This window comes from Prinia subflava, chromosome 6 (genome assembly GCF_021018805.1).
Source record: "Prinia subflava isolate CZ2003 ecotype Zambia chromosome 6, Cam_Psub_1.2, whole genome shotgun sequence".
NCBI classification, from domain to species: Eukaryota; Metazoa; Chordata; class Aves; order Passeriformes; family Cisticolidae; genus Prinia; species Prinia subflava.
In genome coordinates, this window is record NC_086252.1 from 17,879,068 (window position 1) to 17,901,782 (window position 22,715).

General features: G+C 47.0%; 2 protein-coding genes across 6 annotated transcripts in view; both read left to right on the top strand.

Moving 5' to 3' along the window:
• Nucleotides 1-2,289: 2,289 nt before the first annotated feature.
• Nucleotides 2,290-11,397, top strand: CHRNA1 (cholinergic receptor nicotinic alpha 1 subunit). The gene is made up of 9 exons (XM_063399810.1): nucleotides 2,290-2,395; nucleotides 4,128-4,273; nucleotides 4,414-4,458; nucleotides 4,922-5,031; nucleotides 5,266-5,472; nucleotides 6,081-6,313; nucleotides 7,405-7,628; nucleotides 8,932-9,171; nucleotides 11,076-11,397. The coding sequence occupies exons 1-9, from the start codon at nucleotides 2,353-2,355 to the stop codon at nucleotides 11,205-11,207; spliced, it is 1,380 nt and encodes a 459-aa protein (XP_063255880.1). The 5' UTR covers nucleotides 2,290-2,352; the 3' UTR covers nucleotides 11,208-11,397.
• A 6,032-nt stretch (nucleotides 11,398-17,429) lies between these two features.
• WIPF1 (WAS/WASL interacting protein family member 1) overlaps nucleotides 17,430-22,715 on the top strand; it is a 55,078-nt gene continuing 49,792 nt past the window's right edge. For 4 of the 5 annotated variants that reach the window (XM_063400487.1, XM_063400488.1, XM_063400486.1 and 1 more), the window contains exon 1: nucleotides 17,715-17,919. The gene's annotated coding sequence lies outside the window, so the exon portion shown is untranslated. Of the gene's footprint in view, nucleotides 17,556-17,714; nucleotides 17,920-22,715 lie in introns of those variants that run through there. The other variant, XM_063400490.1, reaches the window with a different exon arrangement.

A 22,715-nucleotide genomic window follows, 5' to 3' on the forward strand; every position in this document is an offset into this window, starting at 1 on the left:
CTCCCCGAAGGCCTTCTCCAAATACCTGCTCCTTCCTCTTCCAACACGAGCGCTGACTCCCAGCCAGCGCGGGGAGGCTGGCCCGGGCCGGGGCTCGGCTCAGCTGCAGGAGCAGTAACGCCCTGCTGGGGCTGCAGACCCTCTGGGGCCCCACACACCCTGCACCCTACAGCTCCAAGAGCCAGACCGTGTCAGGGGGACAGACACTTGTGTTACCCGAGAGCTGTCACCTGCCAGGCTGTGGGAACGCTTCTCCATCCATCTGGGAGCGAACCTGGCAGGCCTGCCTGGGGTGGGCAGGAATGGTTTGAGACCCTGAGAGGATCTCAGGGCCATGGTCAGCATTCCCCAGTGCCTCCATGCAATTGTATCTGCAGGGCAGCTGCCTGCCTGGGATAAAGGCTGGAAGCAGTCAGACACGGGTTTGAAACAAGATCACTGCAACAATGGGAGCTGCCGGCCACAAATAGGCCAGGAACGAGGCCAGGGTGATGGAGATGGAGAGTTCTTACTGGAGGATAAATGTAAATGCAGAGGCTGAATGCTGAGTGGAGGGAGGTGGGTGAGGGAGAGTGATTAAAAAATAATTAAAATAATAACAAAGGCATCCAGCATGAAACACCAAGCCAGCTGGCAGACAGCACAAAGGCTATCCAGCAGAAATAGAAAATACATCTGCTGTCACCCAGAGGCAAAGCTAAGAAAGGTTTTTGCGGGGAATGTTTTCTGAAAAAGGGAATTTGGAACGCTGTGTGGGAGTGGTTGTGGCAGGTCACCCAGTGCCATGTCCTATCTTCACATGGCAATTGCCTGGGAAAAATGTAAGAACACCATTAGTATTAGGCAATATATCACCAGGACACCACCCCAGAGTCCTGAGACTTGTGGCTCTGGGACTTCAGTGACAGGCTTCTTAGGGGGAGTGTGTGTGAGTACATATAATAGAATGAAATTATTTAGCAGACTATTTTTTCTGAATACAGGAAAACCTCTGCAAACAGACTCCTGTGGCACCAAACTCCACTGCAGACATGCTCTGCGAAGAAGTGTCCTGGTTAAGCCTGACAACTCTAAGTTTACCTCAGTGCCCTCTACTTTTTTGCATGGGGACCTGAGGTGAATCCAAAACTGCCTTCTCCAGACCATTTGGGATTTTACAGATCCTACCAAAGCTCTCTCTCTTGTTTTTCTTCAAGACTGACAGTTCATACTCTCTGTCTGTTCCAGGTACAGAAGCCAAGTTGCACTGTGGATGTTGTTGTCACTTCCTCCTGGGCCTCTTCGAAGTCTTCTGAAACCAGATGAGCTGAACTGCAAAGAACATTCACGGATTTATAGTGGTATTTTTCCTTTTTGCTTCATCTCCTGTCCTAGAAACTTATAGACCTGCTTTTCTTATGCTGCTGAACACTTCACAGGACTATCTCTCTCAAGGTTTTGTTCCTGAGTGATGTTATTGGGCTCAGAGTAGATAATTGTGTATATATGAGGTAGATAGGTGTATTTATATATGTATGTATAGGTATATATATAATTCTCCACTGTTTGTTTTCTTTGCTAGCCTGAACAACCAAGTGTTATTACCAAACACATCACTTTTCACTCCTTTCCAGGTGATTAAAGCAATAAAGAGCACTTGCCTACCCTACAGAAATCCACTGGATCTGCCCTGCCATAGAAACAAACCAGTCATGTTTCTACCTTGGCTTTCTCAGGTCACTAAGTGTAGAGGTGGTGGCAGCCAGGAGGGTAGGCTGTCTTCTCTCACTTAGTTAATAGCTTTAAAGGTGGGCACTCTACCAGGAGGTCCTGGTAGACTCAAGATGGATCTCTCTTAAGAATATCTGTTCACTTCCTCAGAGATTCCCCATCCCTCTGAAGCCAAGGGAGCAGCCTCCTCCCAGCATGCTGTACATATGCTGGTGGGGGTGTATCAGAAATAAGTGACTGTGCTCTGTTCTGTCTCTGGGGAACAAAACCTTAAACCTGGCAAGTTGCTCTGCTCACAAAAAAGTTTCTGAGATCTCACCAAGATGTTCAGTTACTTACAGATGATTCTCTCTTAGTTTATTTGTGTGTGTATGTGTTTAGTAAGTCACAGATCACACTGATACCTAGGAAAATAATGACCTTCTGTAAACTGCAGAAGATATTTGCTGGGTGAAACACACTGTGCTCCATTTCCAGCCCGGTGGTGCAGTGGCCCTCAGCTGTCATCCCCAGAACAGGTGCTGTAAATCCATACCCTGCTGGGTATATTTTGGCAGCACCCTGGCGAGACAGCACAGCCCCCTCTGAAGAGACCTCAGAGGTGCTTTGTGTGTGCCTCCATCCGTATGACTGCAGCAAGAGATGATGAAGGTCCATGGCGTACTCCTCCTCCTCATCTCCACAGGTAATTCCAGCCATTGCCTTGAAGGGGGGTTTTCTCCTTCCAGAGCCTGTGGGACCAGGGCTTTGCATATACATCAGCATGAGCGAGTGTGTGTTCCAAGAGCAGCCTGTCCTACTGGTAAGGCTTTATGAACACACCATATCATTTAAAGGAAAGCTTTGGAGTGCATTAGTAGCAGCTCAGATATTTGTAATTTCAGGCAACAGGTATTCTGAACTGAGAAGTTTTTGTTTAATTGGTTTTCTGTCTGCAATCTTTTTTTCATGCTCCTGTTTGCCCTAGTGCTACATGTATTTCAAAATACATGAAAGGATCTAGTAAGCATGGCTTGGAATGTGAAAAATCATTACAAGAATTTTCATTAAGTTGTGGGGTGACTGACAAGGAGGAAGAATTTATTTGCAGCTGCATGCGTTGTACTAAGATAATTCTTTTTAAAATGTTCCTTCAAAGAATAAATATTTTGTGATCCTGAAAGCTGTTCAAAAAATTCAAGCAGTATATTAAATTCCTACCAAGCCACACCAGAGGGGAGCAATGTGAAAGGATTTTAATTGGATTAGTAAAGTATAGAGCTTCAATTAGATATGATGCTGGGATCATAACTTAAAAATTGAAAGATATCTCCTGCCCACCCTTGCTCAGCCTCCTGGCAGGGGAAGCAAACAGTGCCTGTCTACAACAGACAGCTTTTCTCACTGGCATCCAAGTATTTTAATATAATCTCATGGCAGAACAAGGCCAAGGCAGAATCCTTGGCAATCTCATCTCAGCTATATAAAAGGAGTTGATGAAATGTCAGTTAGGAAACCAGGGGAAATCCTAGCTTAGGTTGGAGTCAGCAGCAAAATTCTTGTTGACTTCTGTGGCCCAGGATTCCACAGAGAGGGGGAGACAAGGGTGCAGTCTGCCAAAAATGCTTGCAGTGAGGCTCAACTGTTCTGTTCCCTCTCACTATCTTTAAGAGGGGAGACATACAAAAACATCCCCAAGCATCCCTTCCATTTGCTTTCCTCCCCTGTAACAGTGAAGCAGCTACAGTCTGAGGGCATTGTGTGCCTGCTTCTTCTGCCAGAGGCTCTCTGAAAACAGGGCCCATCTGTTTTCCAGTGCCCTTGCTTCTTGGCAATGCAGTGCCATGCACAGGCACCGTGAAGGCCCCACTGGAACAGGGTTGCTCCCTGCCATTTTCACTTGTGAAATGTTCCTTTCAAGACTCTTTGGCACAGCATGGCCAAGCCATGCTGGGCAGTCCCTGGGCCTACCCCACACAGTGAGTGGTTTCCTTCTCTCACCTCCTGCACAACCTGAGCAACTCCCATTGTGGAGAAGAGCTCTTGTTCCACTTAGATAGTGGATGCAGGGAGTCTGGGTGGTGATGCCCTCTCAATGGTGTGCGTGGCTCTCTCCTTTAATGTTACTGTCACAGGAAGGTCTGTGGAATTGAAGGTGGAAAAGGCAACACTACAAATCCCTGAGACTGGATATTTTCTGTGTTTAACTGTCCATAAGTAGTGCATGTTAGCACAGGTTCAGGGTGGAAGACTCCTGATGTTCAGTCTGATGCTCACGATCCTGCCTGTTTGGATTTGTTCATCTCCTGGTTGTCACAGGGAGGGCTTGGTGTTATCCCCACGCCAGCAGCTTGCCCGGCAGCCTTTCCCCCATGCCAGCCTCAGACTGACGGTGCTGTAGCTGCCCCCTGCCCTCTCTGACTGGTGCTGTTCTGCAGCTGGGCTGGGCCTGTGCTACGAGGATGAGACTCGCCTGGTGGAGCACCTGTTCAGTAACTACAACAAGGTGGTGCGGCCCGTGGAGGACCACCGCGACGCCGTCATCGTCACCGTGGGGCTGCAGCTCATCCAGCTCATCAGCGTGGTACGGCGTGAATGCGGCTCCTGCTGAGCCACTGGCTCACGGGACTGTGCCAAATGGCATCCTTCTTCTAAGGAAACAATTTATCCTTTAATCCTGGTGCTTGGTGATACTGTCTTATTTTTTTCCTTTTTTTTTTTAAGGATGAAGTAAATCAGATAGTGACAACCAACGTACGCCTGAAACAGGTAACTCTAAATATTCTTAACCATTTCATCTAATTCAAATAAATGCACTGGATACAGTCAGGAATTAACTACACTATCATTAACTACATTGTCATATCTTTGGAGGCAACTTGGACAGGTGGGTTGGATTGAAGAGCATTTCCTCTTACTGAGATCTTAAGAATAAAGTGCTCTAGATGCTAAGAGTCTTAAGAAAAGCATTTGGGGTTGTATTTCCAACAGTAGGTTTCTGATATATTTGCCTTTGTATTATTTTCTTTGGGGTTTTTTTTTTTTTGTTTTTTTTTAATAAGTTCCTAAACCAAAATTTAAGCTAATGTAAAAAATGATCTGGGGGTCCCACTCCCATCTGTTTATGCTTACCTGCATGTCCCAAAGCGAGGGAGGAGCTGTTTCTGGGAAGTGCTCAAATTAACCCCAGTGCTGGGAGAGGCTCTCACGGGCTGAAATCTTCTCTCTTCAGCAATGGACAGACGTCAACCTCAGATGGAATCCAGATGACTACGGTGGTGTAAAAAAAATCCGCATCCCCTCCGATGATATCTGGCGGCCAGACCTCGTTCTTTACAACAAGTAAGGGGTGCCAGCTGCCGAGGGAGGGAGGGAGGAGGAGGAGGAGCTCTGCCTTGTGGCACCACTCTGGTGGGACAGTTTTCCCATGGCATCTCCAGTGGGTACAATTCCTCAGAGTTCCTTCCCCAGGAGCAGGCACTGGGGAGTCATTTGACCCACAGCCAGAGAAATCCTTCTGTGACTGTGTTGATTATGCTGCTCACATTGCTTCTCATGTCCTTGTTCCTTCTGCAGTGCAGACGGTGATTTTGCCATTGTGAAATACACCAAAGTCCTTCTGGAGTACACGGGTCTGATCACCTGGACACCACCAGCTATTTTTAAGAGTTACTGTGAAATTATAGTCACACACTTCCCATTTGACCAGCAGAACTGCAGTATGAAGCTAGGAACTTGGACATATGATGGCACAGTGGTTGTTATTAACCCGGTAAGCAAGGAGTTTGTAATTGGGAACAGCAGCAAAGACCTGGATATGCTTTTAGAAAAATCTCAGATTTAGAATGGACTATGACCCAGTTTTTACTGGAAAAACAAGCAGACCCTACCTGTGAAATAGAAAATTCTCATTTGTAGATTTAGCACAAGATTTCCTCGTTTGGCTCCTAAATTCTGCATACAGATTATCCCTGTGCCCTAACAGTCTCCTGTCTGTCCTCTGGCAGCTTTGCACCACTTTTTATGGTGCTGCCTGTTCTGCTTCTGTTTGTTTTCTGGGTTTGGGGCTTTTATAAGGGGGTACATTTTCTCTGATCATGACTTTCCAATGCCAAGGACTCTTTCCCTGTCCCCTCAGGTATATCTCTGATCTGTAATATTTTTTTCAGTCTACTATCCCTAACTGTTTCTGTAACATATTTAGTTGAATGCTGTGCAGAGGCTGACATTCTAAGGCACAATAACATAGACAAGAGCTGTTTACTCACAAAAAAAACCAAAGAAGTGCATGAGTTATTTGGAATCCTGTTCCTGAGCCAAACCTGCCAAGTTTTTTTGGTTCAGAATACCTGGTATTAAGAATTTGTTTGGGTGTTTTGCTGCCAGGAGAGTGATCGCCCAGACCTGAGTAACTTCATGGAGAGTGGGGAGTGGGTGATGAAGGATTACCGTGGCTGGAAGCACTGGGTTTACTACGCCTGCTGCCCTGACACCCCCTACCTGGACATCACCTACCACTTCCTCATGCAGCGCCTGCCTCTCTACTTCATCGTCAACGTCATCATCCCCTGCCTGCTCTTCTCCTTTTTAACAGGGTTAGTTTTTTACTTACCCACAGATTCAGGTATGTAAATTTACTCATTCTACTTCCATAGAAATTGCTCATCTAAGAAGTTCCTGAGAAATTCCCAGTATTTGAAATCATCAGCCGACTTGAAGGCTAATGCATACTAAAACTGGGAATTTCCACTGAAAGTAATGGCTTTAAATATTCTGCAAAGAAAGGATAAGTGCTGAAAACTGAAACTGTTGATATAAATAAATTGGGATGCTTTCCCACTGAAATACCTGACTATCTATCCAGTCAGCTTCTGCAAACTAAAGATCTAGGTGGATAATTTTTATGTTTTGCTGTTGGTAGTCAGTGTGTTAATACATCCCACAGTAAATGAGCACACAGGGGTGACAGAGGCCCTTCTGCATTGTGTCAGAGTAGAGAGCTCATTACCTGCTCTCACACACATCACCTCATGTGATAAAGAGTAATCCTGACCTGTTCTGGCCTCCTTTGTCTCTGCTGAGCCACTCATGCTCCCTGCAACCATTTCCTATGCTCCATTCTTTTTGGATTTTGTCAGCTTTTCATAGCACTTAATTTCAATGTAAGCCTCTTTTTATTAAATACTTGATTTTTTTTTTTTGAATGGAAAACTTTCTACAGAGTTGAACTGGATAAAAAAAAATGTGTGAATAATGTTTTATAATTCCTTTTTGACACCCTCCACATACAAGGAGATCTCTCACAGCAGCTGACCTGATGTCAGATGTGATTTTAGTCTGCTCTTTCAGCCCAGAGACAGAGTAAGGGAAGCAAACCCTCAGGAGGCTGTGGAGCAAGCACTAATCAGGTGCATATGCTGCATTGTTTAAGACACAGAGCCCATGAAATGCTCCTAGCAAATAAAAATATCCACCACCCACACCTCAGCCCAGTCATTCTGGTAATTCCCACATCAGTGCTGGAGCTGATGCTGTTAGGCTCTCAGGTTTGCCCAGCCTGCTGACTGCTGTGGATGCTGGCAGAGATGATAGCACTGCAAATGCACCACAGGTATTTGTGTGAACAGCTCTCACCTACATCCTGGTTCTCAAATAAATGCTCTCTGTACTGAATGACAGGAGCAGCAATGATTTTGGGGGGCTTTTTAATGACAGGTGAGAAAATGACTCTCAGCATCTCCGTGCTGCTGTCTCTGACTGTGTTCCTGCTGGTCATCGTGGAGCTGATTCCCTCCACGTCCAGCGCAGTGCCTCTGATCGGCAAGTACATGCTGTTCACCATGGTGTTTGTCATCGCGTCCATCATCATCACCGTCATCGTCATCAACACCCACCACCGCTCCCCCAGCACGCACACCATGCCCCACTGGGTCAGGAAGGTGAGCTCTCTGGCCTGGCACTCCTGCTGGTTCCCACCAAATGCTCCATATGTCATTGGCAGGTCTTCTAATAAAAGTCAGAAACAATTGGGGAAGTAAATGCATCATGGTAAAGGTCTCCAGGCACAAGAGCCAGTGTTTACTACTTAGCTGTGCATAAAGTCAGCAAGATTGCTAAACTGCCCCTTTGAGTAACAAAGTTGTTCACTGGGGTAGAGTCTTGCAGGGAACAGATGAGACAAAATATGGGCAGCTAAAGGTACGGAGCAGGGAAAAGAGAATGTCCATCTGGACTCGAATTACGTATCCTGGTCTAATTCTCCATCTGACTGCAAGGGACTGCTGCCTGCCAGTGACCAAGTCCACCAGGCTGCATGAGTGCATAGCACAAAGGCCACTGGGAATACCTGAGTTCAGCATCCTGTTTTGCAAAGCATGGTTTAGCAAAAGCTAAAAAATCTTCTCTGCACTTTCCCAGTATACAGTTGCTCTGTGGCCCTTGGGAGTAAAGGAGACCCTTGCACAGGAGTCCAATGGTAACCATAACTTGTAGAAAAAATGGTTGTCTGTCATTTCAAGTTCTTTGCAAAGGAGGCAGTATCAAAGATCATCTGTTTTATTTAGTAATCCTTGCTGTTTTGAAGCCTGCCTGGGTTCTTACTAAACCATGACATGAAAGAAGGTTTTTCTGTGTATTTCTAATGATACTTTTAAGGTTACAGCTTATATCGGATTCCCTCTACAGCACAAACAATCCCTGCAGAAGGGAAATTTCATCAGGAAGTGCTGCATGCGCTTAACATTGTTCTGGCAGCAGGTCTCTGTCACTCCACAGGAATTTACTGTAAATCTTATATGCCTGTATAGCAAACACTCATAGCAGTGAAACCAAAGCCAAGTAGCCAAAGTAGTTTCTTTGTAGTCCATTCCTCAAGTCAGATTTGTAGGCAGTATGTCTCACGTTAGATGGGATGGCTAGAGCTCTGTCAGCTCATGCCAGCTGAGGCTGTGCCCTGCGGCATCGCTGCCCGCTCTGTGTGTGGATGTTGGGTGTAGAGCAGGGAAATGGCTTTCAGAAAACCTGTGGCAGGCCTGAGGGTGACTCCCCTGCCCCGGGACACGAGGCTGACAAAAGCCCCAGTGTAACCAAGGCGTGGGCTGTGACACAGGCGGGGAGGGAATCTGTAAAGCCCAGCACGGGAGGCGATCTGGGAGGGGAGAGGTTTGTCTTTGTTCAGCACACAGCTGCAGCTGTAATGCAGCCCACAGATCAGCAACTGCCATCTTCTCCCTCTGTTTTCAGATCTTTATTGACACAATCCCAAACGTCATGTTTTTCTCTACAATGAAACGACCAGCAAGAGACAGACAAGACAAAAATATTTTTGCGGAAGATATTGATATTTCTGACATTTCTGGGAAGTCAGGTTCTGTGCCTGTCAACTTCTACTCCCCGCTTACCAAAAATCCAGATGTGAAAAATGCTATAGAGGGAATCAAATACATTGCAGAAACTATGAAATCGGATCAAGAAGCCAGTAATGTAAGGCACTTTTTTGTGTATGATTCATTTCTAGCTTTCAAGTTGCTACATCTTACTTTTTTGGCAAAATATCCCTGCCTTACAAAAACACTCCAAGCCTTGGTTTGGCCCTAGCAGTGGACAGTCTTCTCCCCTTAATGGAGTCAACAAGGAGCAACAAATAATTGTCACAGATGTTAATTGAATATTGGCTTCCCAAAGTAATAGAAAAGGAAAAAAGTGTCAGTGCTAAGGTTTTCTTATGTGATATGGGAAGCCATGGAGACGGAGTGTCTATGAAGAAAAAGCAGTTTCAAGAACTGTAAGCAAGTTCCAAAACACATTTCTTCTGTCTCCCACTCAGGCATCTTGCCCCTGTGGTAAGATCCTACTGCTTTTGAAAACCCAGGAAGCAAGCCAAACTCCAAAAGACTAGTAGTGTTCACTGAGAAGTGTTAAATGTAACTCACAAATTACATTTCCAATTTTGATAAGATTTTGTTTTATTCCTGAATACTACAAGTAGTCTCTCCAAATGAAATATGTCATGAGCTACTCTGATTACCAACTTTTTCCACTTTGCAGGCCAAAGGAAGGATAAAAGCATATAGAGTCACACATGGCAATGTTCCCTAGGAAAACCTAACCCTGCCTCCTCCTAGCACAGTCAGTACAATTAACCCCTCTTTTATTTCAGCTTTCACAGCTCACACAGCTTTTGCAGGAGTAATTCAGTCCTGGTATTTCACCTTCCTAAATGGTCATAGACCTCTCCTGTTGAGCTGCAGGCTAGTCTGAAGACAGGGGGGGTTTCTGAGAAAATAATTTGGCCCACACTCTTGAAAAGGAGGTGCGTCCTTCCCAGGGACAGGATTTACACCACGGTGTTTGTTCCTGTGACCAAATTCCTGGAGCATGTGAAATGGCTCTGGCTGTAGTCTCATGTTCCCCGTGACTCCTTTGCCTCTCTGCAGACAAGTTGTTGTCTTCAGCAGGGCTGGCATGGCTTCAACATCTCTGGGCTTCACTTCCTCCTTGGCTTACAAGGAGGCTCTTCAGGTTACCAGCAAATGCCCCCTTCGGAAGTGGAGCCCAGCTGTTTGTATCATCTGGGCACTATTGATATATCACTTCCAGGGCGTTTCAAAAGTCAGGTTCCCTAAATAAACTGAAGGCTGTGGCTTCTGAAGGCTGTCACTTCATTGCATTCACTTCTGAACCACCTCTAGATAAATTACAGCAGTCTCTTCTACTTCTGGGAGACCCAAGGCACAAGCAGAAGGTGCTTTAGGTCAGCACATGTCACTCCTCAAGGTGGAGTTACAGGGTGGAAATCATGGGCCCTGCTGTACCTGGTGCCTTGCACTCTGCATGTTCTTACTGTTCTGGGTTCCCACCAAGTGCATCCAGTGAAAAGGTACAGAGCAAGTTGTTCATGGTGTCCACAACTGGAAAAAAAAAGACTAATGGAGCTACCAAGAAGCTTTTACAAGAGATTAGAATGTATGGAAAGCAGAGATTGGGGTTAAATTAATAGGAATTGCTAGATTTCCCATGAGAAAAAAAAAGCAATGGAAAAACAGAAGTCAATTGGGTCAGACTAAGCATTTTGCTTTCAAGATTTTAAGCTCTCTTTCAGAAGCAACAATTGGCCTAAAAATGAAGCTTTTCAACATTTTTTAAATATTAAACTGTTCAGCAAATTGCCAGGGTTTCTGGTTAGTTTAGTGTTGAAATTGTATTTCTAGGTTGCTTAGGCTTTCTTAACCACTGACCTGCTTTTCAGAAGAAAATAAGCATTATTTGCATAGCAATAATGGCTCTTATAGAAGAGCCTTCCCCTTGTTCAAGGCAGTAAATTACAAGAATGCTGTAACAAACAGGGCTCTGCAGAGATTTTACCATCTCCTTTGTTTCTTTCCCAGGCTGCAGAAGAATGGAAGTTTGTTGCAATGGTGCTTGATCATCTCCTCCTTGGCATATTTATGCTAGTTTGTTTTATAGGAACATTAGCTGTATTTGCCGGTCGCCTTATTGAATTAAATCAGCAAGGATGAGCATCAGCTGGAAACTATTTGCTACCCCGAACATCTGAAAGCATCATGACCATCAAAATCTGGCCAGCCTCTGAAAAGTTCACTGACAGGAATCAGTAACTGCTAGGAAAAGGCAGGGATAATAAAATGTAAAGATCCATACTTAGCACTTCTGAGCTGCTGCTCAGTAGCATTTAATTACCAAAAAGAAGCATGTGCATAACTGGTAAACTTGAATGGCTGTCAGCCAGGTTTTGATCCATTATACCCTTTATTAAAAATGTTAATGTATTAATACGAGTGTCTGACTTTGTAAGCAACAGATATTATTCCAGTGAAGTCAATAACAGTGTAATGAGCTTTAGCTGAGCTGTAAATCTGTATCCAACTTTAGCATTCAAGCTGGTTTTAATGTCTGCTCTGTGGCTTTTGTATTAGCAGGGTCACTCCTCTGATAACAGTAGATATAACCATCAGAAATATCTCCATCTCCATGCTTAAGCACTTGATTTTCATACACAAATCTGAACTGTCATGCTTAACTGCCTGTAGAAGCTCTTGCTGCAGCAAAGAGGAGATTCTGACTTCTTCTTTACTGTGGGAAGGATCCAACCTATTCCTAGGACAATCTCCATATCCAGCCAGCTCTGGTCTTGGAAGGTTGATTTCCACTCTGCATTTGGAGTGCTGACTAAAGTGGGGCACCCTCAAACTTGAGGGTGTTTATTTAAACACAATTCTCTCTGTTTCCTGAAAACTGTGCCCTGCCCTGCAGAAACAGACACTCTGTGAGCATCAGAGTCATCCCCAGGGTCACACCGCTCATTCCCCGGGAGGGTGCGGCTCTCGGGTGTCCCTGTGCGAGACGCGGTGACAGGAGCGCTCCTCCCGCGAGCAGCAGCAGCAGAGCCGCCCCAGCTCTGCTCAAACGTGGAGCAGCAGCTCTCTCTGGTGGCTGCAGCAATGCAGTGCTGCCGGCTCGCTCTGGTGGCTGCAGCAATGCAGTGCTGCCGGCTCGCTCTGGTGGCTGCAGGAAAGCAGTGCTGCCGGCTCGCTCTGGTGGCTGCAGCAAGGCAGTGCTGCCGGCTCTCTCTGGTGGCTGCAGCACAGCAGTGCTGCCGGCTCTCTCTGGTGGCTGCAGCACAGCAATACTGCCGGCTCTCTCTGGTGGCTGCAGCACAGCAGTGCTGCCGGCTCTCTCTGGTGGCTGCAGCACAGCAGTGCTGCCGGCTCGCTCTGGTGGCTGCAGCACAGCAGTGCTGCCGGCTCGCTCTGGTGGCTGCAGCACAGCAGTGCTGCCGGCTCGCTCTGGTGGCTGCAGCAATGCAGTGCTGCCGGCTCACTCTGGTGGCTGCAGCACAGCAATGCTGCCGGCTCTCTCTGGTGGCTGCAGGAAAGCAGTGCTGCCGGCTCTCTCTGGTGGCTGCAGCACAGCAATGCTGCCGGCTCTGACCAAACAGCGCCGCACTCGGGCCGCTCCCGATCCCACAATCAAGAAGCCTCTCTGCGCTTCTGTAGTGCGGTGTGGCAATACCAGCAGCGCTGCCTCTTCCTCTCAGAAAGAAATTAGGGTAGGTGGGGCAACTGCGACAAGTTACTCATCTTCTCCAGCTGGTTGTCCAAGCCAGGAGCGCTACTTTGGTAACAGCTGTAAACAATTGCCTGTGAGTTTAGTAAAATAATTTGTATTATGTGAATGCTCCACAGAGATGTGTCCTGCCTGCAGAGGACAGGCATTTGAAGCACTACAGGGAAAATGAGGCACTTGAGCTACGCTCCCAGCATTGCGTGGTGTTTGCTGGACGATGTTTTGGTGAGCTGCAGTCCTAAGCAAACAGTTTGTCTGGGGTAATGAATCACTTGTAGCACCCTGGTAATCTTTGTCTCCCTGGATGATCATTAACCCCGTAAGCGAAGGCCAAAGATGAATTGTTGGGTGACACCTCTGCTGACAGAGGGAATGTTCACTGCAGCTGGGTTTATCTCTGGTGGGAGTTCCCAGCTCCCAGCCCCTGGGGAGAGGCAGCAGCTCCCTGCTCATGGTGAGCTAAGCTGCAGCGTAATGGTGCCTGGAACTTAATTTGAGAGCCCGTGATTGGCACTAAAATTGACAGAACAATCCTCTTAGAGCAGTATGTGGTTGAATCTTAGCATTGAAAATAAACATCAAGTAACAAGATTCATGGTGAGTATGTATCCATTGTTCAACTTCCCCAAGGCAGATCTGAGTCTTGGCCTCCAAATTCCCCCTATTTGTGTGCCAGAGTGAGTGTGTGCACATGTGTGCCTGCCTGCCTACTTCTCCAGCTCTCCTTATGGACACCTAGGTACCAGTGTTTTCCTTCCACTTCCTCAGGAAAAGGTTTGAAACTATTTATTCAAAATTTTTCATTTGTGATGGTTTGACCTGTCTTATAGGCACAGCAAATCTTCTGCCTTGTTGTCACTTTGACTCTCGATGAACAAGTTGTGTCACAAAAGATGTGACAGCAGGCAAAAAGAAATGCTAACAACTTCCTTTCTTAGGTTGCATATTCCTAGCATTGTACTCTGCCTCTCAGCAATCAAATAAGTGCATATTTTTCTTTCTTTTTTTTTTTTTTCTTTCGCTTTGCTTTGAGTACTTGGGACTGTACCAGCCTCTATTTTCTCTTCCTAGATCACCTTTATGGTACAATTTTCTTGCATATCGCTTGTATACTGCTAAGATCCCTGCTACCAGTATCCATCTACTGACAGAATATCCTTACCTACCTGCAGACTATCTCTTCTCAACTGCTACTGTCCTTTTAGCAGCCCCTGCTAAAATAGTAGCTGTGGAGGTTGTAAATGTTCTGTCACAGTCACAGATAATCTGCTGTCAATGTGTAAGTATGTGTAGTCTAATGATTTCTCATTTACAGCTCTGTAGCCCTCCCTTGCAACCTTAACACTAAATTCTCCTCTCTCCTACATGGGTTGAATCAGCAGCCCCAGATCAGATTACCCTGGATAATACTCTGCAACCCACACATGCATCTCTGCTGCCTCATTGCCTTAAACAGGCATATTTCAGCCCTGAGCTTCACCCAACAAATCTCATGATAAGCAAAGCAAGAAACAGCTGTCATACACTTGTTAAATTTCTCTAAGTGTAAAAATAATGACATGCAAACACCGTGGTGCTGAAGTAAGCAGACATCATTTAAATGAAGGCAGACCAGGGGCACCTGGGTGAGAAGGGGTTGCTTTTATAGTGATAGTACCTGGAGCAGTTAACTTTTCCCTCTTTTCATTGCCATCTTCTTGCTACTAAAACTGTTTTTGTTCACTTTGAGCTTGTTGATAACACCCTATTTATGTCTTTAATAGAAAAGGTTTCTGAAATGTCTCCATCTTTTTCAGTTTGATTCTCTTTCCAGTTTTCAAACCATTTGGCAGTTAACTTTCCCCTTCCCATCCCTTTAGCTGACTGTAGCTACTCTCTACTGTGCCATGGATATGTTGCTCTCAGAGATGCAGCTGCTTCCAAATCTCTTTCCTCTTGGCACTTGTGCTCTTCAGGAGACCTGACTCTTCTGAGAGGGTTATTTGAATTTTTAAAGTCCCTTATCTTGTACCAGCTCCAAGGGAGCAGTTTCACCTCTGCATGAGCCTGTAATCAGAACAGGCTGCTGTTCTCCATTGCCAGCAGACAGCTGAGCTGAACTCCGTGTCCTTATTCTGTCTCTGCAGCCAGTTGCATCTTGGCTTTGTAAAATGCCGTTGAGCTGATCAAGAGAGAGAACAGAAAAATGACACCCGCTGAACTTCAAGCACCTAAGAACTTGTGTACACCAGGTGTGATCATTCATCTGCCACCAGTGCTTGGATCCCACAGCCTCCTTCAGTCTGAGAGTTTTTTTAAAAGTCAGATTATTGTCTCAGGCAATTGTAAGACAGTTTAAGTACTCTTTTTTTTTTTTTCCCCTCCAGGACATAAGTTGCTGCCAGCCCCCTTGCTGTGGCAGTCTCCCCTGAGAAGTGTGAAAACAGTGTGAGTTTCATCAGTGTGCTGACTCAGCAGTTCCTGTTGCCACAGCTGAGGCAAACCACAGCGGGTAAGGACAGCAGGGCAAGAGAGAATGTGCAACACAGGACCCACATAAGTGCATAAACACTGTGCTGCTGGTGGAGAAAGGGAGTACGTTACCTCCCTGAAAGGTTTGTTTTCTGGTATGGTGACAGGTGAGATATCAGCTTTAAAGTCACTGATGGTTTAGCACATCAGAAATGCTTTTGACTATGGATACTTTCCTTGGCTGTCCTTGGCTCCAGCGAGCAGACCTCACATTTTCATATGTTTACTAGTGCTAGTTAAATTCCAGCATGGCCTCCAGGCCCCAAGGCATGCTGCTGGCTATAAATTACCTCTCTCTTTCTTTTCTTAAAAATTGTGCAACTGATACAAAATCTCCCAAGTTTCTATCACCCGAAGGTTGCACAGACATGGACTTCTAACAAAGCTCTGGTGAGCTTGTCTCTTTCTGGAATTCAAATCCCAAATACAGAAAAGGCAATTTTGCACTGCTTTGCAAAATATTCTCTAAAATGATCATACTTCAATCCCTGATAAAGTGCAAGAGACTGACACGGCTATGGAAAAGAGCCAATCTGTAGGCAAGTATTTCCATGCTCACTGTGAGAGCCATGCTGCAGGTGGGTTATCTACAGCAAGGACAGGACAATTTCACTTGTTACCATGCAACAGGCCAGCCTGACCAGCAGGCAGAAGTCCAAAGGAGTTTGTAGGCTACTGCAGCACAGTGATGATGGATCACTCAGTGGATTCCCTATAAAGGGACAATTCTTTCCTACCAAGGGTTGTAACCATTTCCCGTCATCCCAGCACAGATCTCCCATTGCAGCACATCTTCCCAGCTTCTGAAAGCCGAGCAGATCTGAATCAGTGTTTGCTGTTTATCCCATATGCAGCCTGGAATAAACACACCCCATGGTATTTCCCCAGCATGTAGACAAGAGGAAGCTGTTTGCCTCTACGTGACTTTTCAGCTAACCAATGACCCAAATGCAGTTTGCCGTGCTTAGGAACCTCATGTGGATTTGTGACCCTCTTTAGAGAGCTTTGGGACTGTAAAGACAGTAAACACCAAGTACCTGCAGTTTTACTGTTTGTGAGCATAGAAATTTTTGCTTGCAAGCTAACCTACATTGTGTGTACGGATCAGAAGAGGGTACACATAAAAAATTGTACCAATTTTTGTGTTTGTCTTGTAATGCTCCAAGCATACAATGACACAGAAACAGAGAAATGACCTACATAAAAGCCTGGCAAGGTTTCCAGCCATCCACTGAAGACAGCACATTAATGCCACTGCTCTTATGACAGCATGTCTCACCATAATGCTCTACCTTCAGGCAACTGCTCATCTCCTAGTGAAAAGATGAAAATAAGTTGCAGCAGGTTAACTTAGCACACAGGTTACTCAGTCTTTGACCTTGCTAGGACATGTTGCTACAAGTGAATCAAGAGCATATTTCAGTTCTTCAGGACACCTGTCCCTAACATTTTAATTTTAGATAACAGTGTTATATAGCTGCTGGGCTGGACCATGTCTACACATGGAGTAAACAAAAACCATCTGAACACCTCAAAAATGTGAAATCCTACGGAGACAAAAGCATGTGAGATCAATGTTTGCTCAGATAGACCCTCAGGACACAATTCTTGCACTTCAAACTTTGCTTCTATCTGCACAAGCTACTCCATTATGTATACTTGGGCATTTTTCCATCCAAAACTTCAGTGTTGGACATAAAAACATTAACAGAAATTTTGTTTCTAAAAAATTTAGTCAAGCTGAGGGGGAAAAGGGAATAGAATTTATTGCTTGCCTGGTAAGCAATCTCTGCATGAGTTAATTGAGGTATGAAACACAAATACCTCTGGGGCATCCTGCAGAGAGGGGTAATTGACCTTCCCGCATCCCGGTATACTGCAAACCTTAACCGGGAAAAGCAAGCACCTCTTTCCCACTGTTTAATTACGTTTGTGCTCTACCGTGTGTGTCTCTGCCCGGTGCCTTTCTATTCCCCAGGCGCCGCTGTCCTTCCCCGCTGGCTGCCATCAAGGCCATCGCAGGCAGGTAGGGAAAACGAAGCGTGTTGAGAGCTCAGTGCCCAAGGGAGCCCCGGGAGCGGGGCCGAGGGGAGCGGGGCCGTGCCGGGGCCGGGCGCTGCGGGGCGGCACGGAAAGCAGGGCTGCTTGGGAACCGGGGAGGCTGGAACGGGATGTGTCCTCGGCTGAGCCACCACAGCCACAGCTCAGGCCGTTGGCACTCGGGGACCTGCACCATCCCGCAGTGAGGGGACTCTCCGTAACTCTGACTGGTGCGAACTCTCCCTGGGCAGCGGGCACACAGGGATGGGGCACGGCCATCACCGGCACTCCGCGCCACCTGGCACGGGCCACCCCGGGGAGCCCCGCTCCCCGGCCGGGCCGAGGGGCACAGCCCCGGGAGGCGGGGGCAGGGGCGGGCACCCACCGGCGGCGGCGCGGCCCGGCCCGGCGGGCTCTGCGGGCCCGGGGTGTGCGGCGGCGCGGGCGGCGGGGGAGCGGCGCCCCAGAGCCGCGCCGCGCCGCTTCCTGCCGCTATAAATAGCCGCCCGGCCCAACATGTCCCGGCCGCCGCAGCGGCTGCAGCGCCGGCGGGACCCGCCGTGCCCTCCCGCCGCCTCGCCCGCCCGGAGCGCGGTAAGGGGGCTGCGGGGGCCGCACCGGGGTCTGTGGGGCGGGCGGGGTCCCGCTGGGGCGGCTCGGCACCCTGGCCCCGCGGGACGAGCGCCCTGCGGGTGCAAGGGTCGGCAGCCGACTCTAGCCCCGTGCCTGTCTGCTCTTTCTCTCTTTTCTTCCAGACTGCTCTGTCTTGGGCTGGACGTTCCTCCTGCCTCCCGAAGCCGTGCTGGCAGGCTGGATCCCTCCCTGCTTCCCCTCGCATTCCCGCTTCCCCCGGGGTTGGGCGTGTGCCCGCGGTGGCGGCCGGCGCTGGCCTCTGGGGGCAGCCCCCGGCCCCTCTCGGCAGCTCCGACCGCGCCTCTGCCCCGGCCCCTGCCAGGGGGGTGCCTGGTGGGTGCTTGTCCATCTCTGCTGCTGTGCAGCCACGGCTGTGAAATCCTGGCTGGCACGGCAGGGTGGCGAGAGCCACGCTGGGGCCGTGGCACACAGCGCTGCCTGCCCGTGTGGCACCCACGCAGGGCATCCTTATGTTGGTCACACCCTAAGGTGTTCGTGTTGCAGCCTCCCTCAAGTGCTTTCATCAGCAGTGAATGTTGAGGTGGACCGTGTAGTTAGACTTTATGGCTGAGTCAGCCAAGCAGGTTTGTGCCTTCTGAGCTGGCTCTTGGGGGCTTTTTGGAAGGAATCAACTTAGTGAACCTGAAGTAACCAGTCTTCAAGTTTTAGCTTGTCTTGCACTTTGTTTGCCTCTGCTGCTCTAATGGCTGTGCTTCATCTTCTAAAGAACACCTTCTGGAGTGCAGGGCTGTGTGCCCTCTCAGAGATCCTGTGTTCCTCAGCTACTGTATGTAATGTGGCCTGTTGGAGCGGCCTCTCTAGAACAAACGCGATAGCAGCACTCGTCTGGCACCAAGGTGTGCATGTTCAGGAACCCACCATGAGGTAGTTCGGAATTGCTCCTCTACTCCTGAAGTACGTTCTCAAAGACAGGGCTGTGATAAGCAGCTGCTCTCAGTTTTCACCTCCAGAGGGTGGGCAGTGTGTTTTGCTTCTCATTCACACCCTTTTTAACTCTGTCAACCTTCCCCTCTGTTTCTTCTGTCCACTAGCATATCCAAACTTGGGAGGACATGCAGAGACCCAGGAGGCCACGTAAAAAAGAAAAGGTCTTCTCAGAGCCTTGCCTTCAGTGAAGGGGGGAGGCATGGCAGTGCTGCTCTGGCAGTGCACTTTTTCAAGTGCCGTGAACACGAGGCAAGCTGAGCTGGCATGTACTTTCCCCTCTGCTGTGAGGGGAAGGAGCAGATGAGGAGGAAATACAGCTGTTCCAGAGCACTTCTGCCCTCTGTCCAGCGGGAACTCGGAGGGGGGAGGACAGACGCAGGAACAGAGTATGGGGGAGGGACGAGGGGAAGAGAGGAAAGCTACAAATGGAGAGGAAAAGCTCTTTATGTATGCACAAATGTTATTGAAAGATCTGTTTAGCGAGAGCATATAGCCTACAATTATGAGATTCTATCTCTTGAGTCCCTGTTACTGTTCCTCCAGAAAGCACTGCTTTTCATTCCTCAAGTATTATGTTGTGTCTTTTTGCCTCATTCTTCTGGGCTCTTCAGCTTTTTCTGACCTCAAGCTGAGCAGGATGTTGCCCTTAGCATCTGCCTGTCAAATGTGTCGGTCTCCGTGTTGTACATGAAACGATTATTTCCATAGTTGGTTAAGGCAAGTTTCTAAAGGAATGTGAAGCAAGAGGCACGCCAGTTCCTGTGGCTGGCCTTGACTGGAGTGCAGGCATTTTGGGACAGGGGCTGTGCCTGGAGGCTGTGGTTACTCTCTGTGTTATCCTCGGCAGCTCAGGGATTCCTGCCTGTGCTCCTGTCCCTCCCACCCTTCTCTCCTGTCTTATTGCTGCTCACCTGCTCCTCTGCCTGTGCTGCAGCTGCTTCAGCCTCTCCCAGTTATCTGTGGGCTGTGCTGAAAAGCACACAAGTCTGAGTAAGGAGACAAGAGAGAGCAGTAGCTCCCTTGTCTGTAGAGAAGTCCCCTTCACCCTGTGCTGACTGTCCCCTGCATCCTGCTTTGAGATCCCTCACCCCAACAACTGGGAATTAAAGCAGTTGAAGCTCTCTAGCTGTGTCCTAATTACTGCTGCTGCCTTGCTATTTCTTCTGAAATTACACTTTTAACTTTCTCCAGGTTTAGTTTACTTTCTGAGTGGCATCAGGTAGTTGGTACTGTCTTTGGGGCCTGCATGGCGACAAGACCACTAAACCTTTTCTTTTTTTAATGGAAAACTCAGTTACCTACGCCAGCAGAGTTTCACTGCTTTTACCTGTGTAGTACAGTCAGAACTGAAAGTGTGCATCTAAGAAAAGGTATTGGCAGGTATTGGAAGGGGCAATTTCCCACCTGTGATAACAGGCATGACCTTTACATCTGATGATCTCCAGACCCTGAAAAAGCCACTGAGAAGCATGAGCAATGTTAATCCCTTTGAGAAGGGAGCATGCTGCAGTATTTCTCTCCATTACCTATACTGCATGAAGTTCTAAGAGATATATAGTTTTCTAGCCTGCTTGTATAAACACCCATCTGCTTTATGGGGAGAAAAGAGTGTATGTTGGTGTTGTCTGACAATTATGACATGATAGGAAGGCATAGGCTTCCTTTGGAGCACATGTATTGTTGATGGTGTGTACAATTACATGTACCAGTCAGTAAAATGTATTTATGCAGTAGCTTTGAGAAATGTTCTGTGCTTTTAAGTATCTTGAATCTTCATCTGGTTAATGGGCCTATGTATAGAAAACATAGGAAATAATGATGCAGCAGAGGGGTGGGTTTCTTTAAAGTTTATGCCTTTGCCAAGGTAAACATATCTTAATTATGGCTTCTTCACAATAATGAAGTGTTATCAAAATTCAAATCTAATTAAATACTTTCGCGCTCTTTCTACTGACTTCTTTTATTCTTGACTCCAACACTTTCTCATTTTCTTCATGTGGTGCACTCTAACATTTGGTCTGTGGGATCCCTTACAAAAAGGGACTGTTTATTGTCTCGGTTCAAAATCCATGGAGCTGCCTGTTTTTGAGCAGGAATGTGGAGACGCAGTATATGGGGAGATAATTAAATTCTGGGGTGGTAGAACAGATTTTGGTAGTACTGAACAAGTGAATACTGTAAGTAGCCACAAATCTTCAAGGCAGCTGTCTGTCTTGTGTGCAGTTAACACCTACTTGTTTAGCTCCTTACTTCAAAGAGGTACATGAATACCTGTTACTAAATAATAACTGCTGAACTGTTAGTTGGCAAATAGCCCAGAAAAGGCATTATTAAAAAGTAAATTTAATAAAGATGTCTATAATCATGCTTTAGTAGGAGGCTTCATTTTAAAGTAATTTGTGTGCTTGTGGTGACCAGTAGGATAGCGTATGCTCTCATGAAGCTCCAGGTACATGTATGCATATGTTTGAGTGTCTGAAGAGGGGGAAGGAGAAGTAACAAACTATTTACTATATTAGTGCTCTGTTATGATCCTCTGTGAGGACTGTGTCACTGCTGCTGAGCTGAGAGTGAAATCTGAAGAGTAGAAAGGTTATTTTTTTCAGTGGCAGTAACCCTGAACATCAAGGCCCCGAAAGGTGCTGGATTTGTCTTCATCCCTGCAGGCACACAAGTCTGCAAGTGCAGCTGTCCTTGGGCCTCATCCAACACAGTTCACAAAGATCAGTCAAGAGTGTCTCTAAGGCTGGAGGTGCAAGTGGCAGGGGAGCAGCTCTGTCTAAATCAGAGAGATCAAAGGAGTTCAGAATAGGAAGTTTTTCCTAATTCCTGGAAGGAGATAAATGGGAAGAACAAGGAGTAGTTTGAGAGTCTGTTTTGTAACACTTAACTCAGCCATAATTTCATTAGTGTTCTTCATTTGGATCCAATTACACGTAAGTATGCTTTGGAGTTAAAATGTATAGTTTTGTAATATCTTGAACTACTAATATTGCAGAAGCAGAAGTTTCTAAGTTTTAATGTGTTCATGTGATACCTTTCATCTTTAATCTCCTCAGTGTGTGTATGTATGTAGCTCCCATCATTTCCTGCTTGGGATAAAGCCCATGAGAAGGGCCCTCCTGTCTCTCCGTGCATGCTTTCATGAGAACCCTCTTTCAGTTTGTGCTGAGCTTGAGCACATAACTCCTGCTGAAGAAACTACAGGATATTCTTTAACGGGAAGTAGTACAGATGTTAAAATAAATGCTCTTAGCAGCTTCAGCGGGCCCAAAATAGCTTCTGCGTGTTTCTCTTATGATAAGTTAAGGAAATGGGGTGATTCCCTCTTCCTCCCTCTCCGTAATACTTTGAGTGCTGAAATCCTCTGGCTATGAGGAGCAGGCAGTGTGGAGCAGGCTTCTCTGTATTTCTCTGGGCCCTGACTTCACAGGGCCAGAAGTGAGCCCTAAACAGAAATTGCATTCCTTGGCACAGTGTTCTGCTTGCTACAAAAATTTCTGGTAAGGTCCTTGGTGGTAAGGGGGGCTAACCACTACAGTGGTTGTCCAGAGAGATTGTGGAGTCTGTTGTTGGAGATGGTCTAAAAACTAGATAAGGCCTGAGCAATCTGCTGGAAGCCAGGTTAGCCCTGCACTGAACTAGATGAGATCCAGCAGTTCCTTCCAGCTGGCTGTATGCCATGTTTTTGCATTAGGGGGGAAGCATGGCTGCCTTTGTCTGTCCCCAAAACCAGTGGGAATAAATGCAGTCTGAAAATATCTGAAAATGCCCTTGAGAATTCTGAATAAAGACTTCAAAACTTGAAG